The sequence below is a fragment of the Palaemon carinicauda genome, chromosome 26 (genome assembly GCF_036898095.1).
Source record: "Palaemon carinicauda isolate YSFRI2023 chromosome 26, ASM3689809v2, whole genome shotgun sequence".
Classification (NCBI taxonomy): domain Eukaryota; kingdom Metazoa; phylum Arthropoda; class Malacostraca; order Decapoda; family Palaemonidae; genus Palaemon; species Palaemon carinicauda.
Window position 1 is genome coordinate 68677417 of NC_090750.1, and position 7591 is coordinate 68685007.

The 7591-nt window shown below is 31.7% G+C and overlaps 1 protein-coding gene across 1 annotated transcript in view; it reads right to left on the minus strand.

Annotated features, from left to right (window-relative positions):
* Window positions 1-7048, minus strand: part of LOC137619570 (procollagen-lysine,2-oxoglutarate 5-dioxygenase 2-like) — a 21046-nt gene extending 13998 nt beyond the window's left edge. Inside the window, exons 1-2 of the mRNA XM_068349710.1 lie at window positions 6916-7048; window positions 984-1154 (exon numbers count right to left, since the gene is read on the minus strand). Coding sequence (XP_068205811.1) covers window positions 984-1086 — 103 coding nt within the window. The 5' untranslated portion in view covers window positions 1087-1154; window positions 6916-7048. The remainder of the gene's footprint in view (window positions 1-983; window positions 1155-6915) is intronic.
* Window positions 7049-7591: the final 543 nt, after the last annotated feature.

The following is a 7591-nucleotide window of genomic DNA, read 5'->3' on the forward strand; positions in this document are numbered from 1 at the left end:
TCCACTGTCAAAACCTTAGTGAGATATTAGACACTAGATGGATCTTGAATTATGAGACCAGAAAGACTATAAAGCAACAAGCCACATATTACAGGAAAAATACTGAAAGGAGTAAATTGTAATGTATGGTTTAACAGAGAGAAAAGGGGTAAACCCCTTGAAAATCATTAATCATGGAAAACTGGATAATTTTCTAATAGTTCGTTAAATGAAAATTACCAGGATAGCTGGAGTTATTCTCGTTCATATGTTTTATTTTTAGCAAGGAGAGATAATCTGCTGATTTCTTGCCTATTATTGAAATACAATATGGCTTGAGTTGGTAATTTACTTTGACGTAAATCCTACCAACTTCAAACCTTGCTTTCACAACTAATTACTTGAAGTAAAAATTACCGATCTTTGTACATTTAAGTTTAAATCCGAATTTAGGTTTAATTAACTGATAGAATAACCTGCAAGACACGCATTTTGTTTGAAATGTAATCCAAGCCTTGTTTGGAGCTGACAGGAAGCCTTATAGTTACTTGAGCCAACAGTGAGTCAAAGAGAGAGAAGCAGAGTCGTTTAACACGATACTTGAGAACAAATCAATACTTTTGAACTTCAAAATACCTAATTTCGAAGTAAATTATTTCTCAAATCATTTTGGAAAGGGTGTAATGCGAAGAATATATTTATACTAAGAATATTATTCATTGATTAAATGAGAATTATAATGTTATGATCACTATTTAGGAATTTACGCCAAGACATAGAGGTTTTTATCACAGATATGCATTTCAAAATACCTAATTTCAAAGTAAATTATTTTTCAAATTATTTTGGAAAAGGTGTAATGCGAAGAATATATTTATACTTAGAATATTATCAATTGATTAAATGAGTTGTTATGATCACTATTTAGTAGTTTACGCCAAGACATGGAAGTTTTTATCACAGATATGCCGTTGAAATCCTACTTTTTTTTATGTTTATCTTACCTGTGGCCCCATTCAAGTTCTGAAAGAGGTTGGACATGTGATCTACATTCAGGTTGTACTTGTCTCTGGTAGCCTCTTTGATGTACGCATTGATGAATAACATCTGGAGAGACTTTTCTTCGGGATTATCAGAAAGCAGCTTACTAAGAATACCTGCGCGTCCAATGAAACCTGTGAGATAGGGATATATTTTGAATAAGGGGCAAATCTAAAATCATAATTTCTTAAAGAATAACATTTAAATTGTTAACAGATAGTTGAAACAATTTTGTAAGTGTATAAATACACACACATGCATACACGCACACACACACACACACACACATATATATATATATATATATATAGTTATGTTTGCAGGCGGATGATATGCCTGATTTCAAGTGAGTTGAAACTACCTTTGCCAAAGACGTGGATGGCTCCATTGTCAATTTATTATCAGTTAACTGAGCATTTTAAGAATATCAATGTCTGGAGTGTTAAAGAGAAAGATCAATGAAAAGTAACCTCTCTTTCAAATACTTGCTCAGTAGTGGATAGGCTGCAATCACCAGGCGCCATAATCTCGATGAGCTTACTCTCCGATTGTATAATTATGGAGAGAGAGAGAGAGAGAGAGAGAGAGAGAGAGAGAGAGAGATGAATTAAATGGACTGAATAGCTCAATAAAAGTGTTCAAAACATTTATTCCAGAAATATAGCGAATGGTTCTAATACGGACAATTTCAACCATAGATTCAGATTATGGCTTCACAACTTTCTCTGTTCCTAATATGACTAATATTCATGGCTCCAAAATCCCTCCATCACATTGATATCATGAATAATGTCCCGAAAATCATGTTCAACAAGGTCAATCCTTTTTAAGGGCTGGTTATTTTCCTCCTGATTGTGTCCTGATTTTTTTCCTTTGGCGAGGAAAGGAATCCTACAGAGTTCTCATCCGTTTCCTCATACTCCGAGCTCCCCATTTCCAAGTTTCAAAATTAATTTCGCAATTACGCTGAAAGCGTATCAGTCATAAAAGCGTCCCAATTGCCTTCAAATGATTTTGCAACTCAATTACACGTGACCTTTTGATCTTGGGAAGTTTCCCAGCGATCGTAATCCGAAATGAAATGACTGTTTTAAATATCAAGATTAAAAGGTTGGATGAAACGCGTCCTTTATCCGTTGATGGATGGAGGGTTAGACTTCAATTTGCTTCTGCACAATGAAGTACCTGGCTACTTAAAGATTGGGTTTCTGTTTATATTAAATTGGTAAAATATATTCGTGGGGAAATATATTGAGAGTGCTCGAGAAACATGTACCATAAAACGCATAACTAACGCTGCTGCTTTTATTCCAATAACCGATTTCGTTTAAACTACAACGTAAATCACAAATAAAACTTTAGTATTAAAATCTGAAACACTCTTCATATTGATTTTATTCTAGATCTATGACATTTCAGTCACGAATTTTGGTTTATTTCTTCTTTTCCGTAATGCATTCCATATATAATCCTCGCGTGGCGAGAGATCGATCCCCGCCCAGGGCCGTGAGCTTAAGCTGTTTACTGGGGAGGCTACTGCTGTGGTGGGGCACCACAGTGGGGGGTTGGGCTTGCCCGGCTGACGTTCTGGTGAGCATCTATTCTGATGGAACTGGAACTGAAACCAGACACTTTAGACACCTTTTATTAAAATGCGAAACAAACTCTACATATTGATTTTATTCTAGATCTCTGACATTTCAGTCACGAATTTTGGTTTTTTTCTTCTTTTCCGTCATGCATTCCATATATAGTCCTCGTATCAACGTCAATCAAAAATTAAACTTTAGCATTAAAATCTGAAACAAACTACAGTGTATGTTGATTCTCTTCTAGATCTCTAACATTTCAGCCACGAATTTTTATTTGTTTCTTCTTTTCCGTAATGCATTCCATATATAGTCATCGTATCAAAATATGTGATTGAAATTACCAAACCGATAAAGAAGGAGGCAAACACGGCTATAAGACTGAATAAAGAACTTCAAGTGAAGAATTCACGGTAGTTTAACCCTGCTCCATGTATTGCCTACGAACGTTAATGTGTATATATCGAATTTATAAATAATAAAATCTCTAATAAAATACAATAGAACCTTTGATTAAAATACTCATGAGAAATAGCGAAACAGAAATAGCGAAACAATAATCAGTACAACAGCAACAAAAATAACGTTCCTTTTAAGATACCTCTCTTAAATTGTAATTATGGGTGTATACAAATAAAAAAGACGAAAGGAATTATTAGTAATACTATTCAATAAAAATTTCTCCTAAAAAAAAAAAAGTTATTTAAAAATGGTCGATATGAAATTAATTCCCATTCTGAATTCAAGGAGAGCTGTGCTCTCCATCTGCCATAGGAATGAAAAGCTGAAACCTTATGAAATACCCTGTAATATTTCAAACCTTATGGTTTCATAGATTTGCTGGCTCAGTGACATTGAACTAGGATACTTCCTTCGATTAAGTAACCTTTTTTTTATTTGTTGCTCTTGTTTTAGTAAATATTGAACTTACGTATATGTGATTCATAACACAATAATTATTTTTATCTCGATGTGAGTATTTCGAGTTCGTTGGGCTGAATTAAATTATTTTTATTATCATATTGGAAGGTAAAAATGTATTGAGATGATTGTAATGTTGAATCTTTTCAGAGTTTATTTGTGAGGATCAATTACTTTCACCTATCAATTCACGCCTGAAAAATACTTTTCATTTTATTCTTGTATATTCAATATGTATGACTGTCTTTCTGTCCGTCTCTTTAGAGAGAGAGAGAGAGAGAGAGAGAGAGAGAGAGAGAGAGAGAATTTCATACAACACCATTCTTTCACAAAATGCAAGAAAACAAATCTATCTATCCGACACAGTTCAGACATGCATAGAGACTTTTATATATATATATATATATAAGTATATATACATATATATATACATATATATATACATATATATATATATATATATATATGTATATATATATATATGTATAATGAGAGAGAGAGAGAGAGAGAGAGAGAGAGAGAGAGAGAGAGAGAGGTTCAAAACCTGTAGCGTGAAGATTACCTCCTTAAGACCCTTCCAACTCTTAATTATATGATGAGGTGTAACACCACTCAACATGCTTTCTCTCTCGCTTCTTCTTCTTAATCGTAACTGCTCTCTCTCTCTCTCTCTCTCTCTCTCTCTCTCTCTCTCTCGCTTACATTTTGACTGCGTTGACATTTTCTTAGAGCCGGATACTGCAGCGCGTGAAATACCTCTAACTTACGGGGCTTCCATCCGGGTGTAAGTGTGTGTAGGTGTCTACGTGTGTGTGTGTATATATAGTATCCATCCGTGTGTACATTCGATTGGAGCAATGCCACGATCATACAAACGATAAATCGCTGGTTCAGGAAACCGTCTGCTATTTCCTGAGAGTAAATGATCATTTGTAAGCCTTCATTTCATATATTCTGGTTAAGGTGACAGACGTTACACAATCAATGTCAAATGAGTGTGAAAATGTTCTATTTTTAACGAAAAACAATTCTAGATCCTAAGGATTTCTTGCTTTAAGGGTTTAGAGTCATTCTTCTTTATAAAAATTATTCGTTGAGGACGTAAAGGTGTTTCGACTTCCTTATACTTCCTTATATATATATATATATAGATATATATATATATATAATATATATCTATATATATAGATATATATATATATATATATATAGATATATATATATATATATATATATCTATATATATATGTATATATATATCTATATATATATATATATATATATATACATATATATAGATATATATATATATATATATCTATATATATATTATATATATCTATATATATATTATATATATATATATATATATGTATATATATATATATATATATGCCATAAAACCTTGAATTTTGGGTTTTGGTAAGAAAGCAGGGGGCTAATTTTCAAAACCATCTTATTTTCAAATCACGGCTTATTATCCAAACAAAAAACCGGTAAGCAACGAGAGCTTTATCACGGCTTATTATCAAAACAATAAATTGTAATCGATCTATTACTATTACTAGCCAAGCTACAACCCTAGTTGGAAAAGCAAGATGCTATGTTCTAAAAATAGGATGTTCAGTTAAAACATCTGTATGAATTAAATGAATATTGTTCAAGTGTCTTTAATTCTGAATCTGGGCGCCGGTTTTTTTAAACAGAGTTTTAAGCCTTGGTGACTGCTAGACGTACTCCTACTCCAAGAAAAAGTCTTAACGAGAATTCAAACTTTGGGTTGTACAGCATTACAAAGAGCTGACACTTGGCAATGGGAAAAATCGTATCATCGAAACAGGAAAGTATTTTGGAATTGACGAAACCAATGTGCTGCGATGGATTAGGACAAAAATAAAACTGCTAGAAAAGGATTTTTTTTCTTTTTTTTTTAATAAATTTTTATATTAAATATAGGGCTTTGATTGAAATTTTGGTTGGTTTTATCAAATCTTCAGACATTTCATTTTCAATCTGATCATAAATGTCTTGGAATTTTTATAATGAAATAAAATAATTAGAATAATAATGTCTTCAATACCTTGCATGGAGAAAAAAGAAAACACTTTTTAGTTCAAAAACTTTCTTAAATGGCATTGTCAAGACTGGCTTATTTTCACAACCGGCTTATTATTAAATCCGGCTAATTTTCAAAGTTTTAGCGTATAAATGACCCCGATGCCTAAAGGTAAGAAATCCTTAGGATCTAGAATTCTATTTCTGGGAAAATAAAACATTAGAAATTTTTCTCACTCCTTTGACATTGATTATGTAACGTCTGTCGCCTTAACCAGAGTACATGAAGTGAAGGCTTATAAAGAGAGAGAGAGAGAGAGAGAGAGAGAGAGAGAGAGAGAGATTTGTTGTATGCCTAGGCTGGTTTATAATCCGGAATATTTTGTATACGGCAGTGAAATAAAAGAAAATATATTACGTTACACCGAGACGGTACATCAGAATGAATGGCAGCATAGAGAATAACATTTAAAGATATATTTAAAGCAAACAAGAATGGGGGAAACAGTATGTTACTTAGAATTCCAGCTAAAGATGAGGTGCTTTATTACCTGCAGCACCATAAAGTATATATGGTTTTATATTTTGTAAAAAAAAAAAAAAAAAAAAAAAAAAAAAAAAAAAAAAGTTATATAGACTGCAATTGCTAATTACCGAATAAAAGTTTTCCTCATCAAAATACAGTAATGTTGTAATAATAAATTTCCAAGACAATTTCTTCATTGTTAATTGTATCAGGTTAGTTTAGCCTTCCAGTCCAAATATTTCTTTCTGGTGATTATACCAACCATCTTACATCTCAAAAATCAGGAATACAAATGCAATTTTAATTCCGACTATAAACGTCATTTTCTTTAGGGAGAAAGAGTTAGCATAACCTAATTAACCTATGATAGTTTGTTAATCAAATGATATATTGATAAAACTATTGCCTTTGGAGTTGTCACAAACACACACAAATGCCTGAGAAGGATATGCTTCAATTCTCCAAATGGCTTTTGGTAAAATTGAGCCACATGACAGAGAGGGTTCATTTGAAGTTGTAGACTAATTAATGTTTTACTTTTAAGATTCCTTGTATTAATATCATATTGCGTAATATTATTCTTTTCAGTCTATTCATCTTATAGTGTAAAATTACCCAAAGAGTTCTCTTGCTTGAGGGTACAACTCGGGCACACTATTCTATTGGTTTTCTTATTTCCTTCCTCACTAGGCCATTTTCCCTGTTAGAGCATCTTGCTTTTCCAACTAGAGTCGTAGCTTAGCAAGTAATAATAATAATAATAATAATAATAATAATAATAATAATAATAATAATAACACTTACTTCCAGAATTTAGGAACCGTTTGCCTCTTGCGACTTTTGGAAAGTTGGATTCCAGAGTTCTGTCGGGCCAACAGAATCCGTCGGCCGATACCAGGATATTGCTTTTCGCTCTCTCAAATTCCTCTACCACACGGACAGGCCCAGCTGTTAAGACAGCATCGGCACTGGAGAAAGATATAGAAACGATAAATAGTTAAGATCAATTGATATAATTCACATAAGCACACAAAAAAACACATACATATATATATATATATATACAGGGTGTATATATATATATATATATACATATATATATATATATATATATACAGGGTATATATATGTATGTATGTATGTATATATATATATATTATATATACATATATACAGGGTATATATACGTATGTATGTATATATATATATATATATACAGGGTATATATATATGTATATATATGTATATGTATATATATATATATATATATAATATATACAGGGTATATATACGTATGTATGCGTATATATATATATATATATATATACAGGGTATACATATGTATATATATATGTATATGTATATGTATATATGTGTATATATACATATATATAAATATATATATATATATATATTGCGTGTGTGTACGTGGGTGTATTAATAGATGTGAACAATTAGCGTCTGCCATGATGAAACTTTT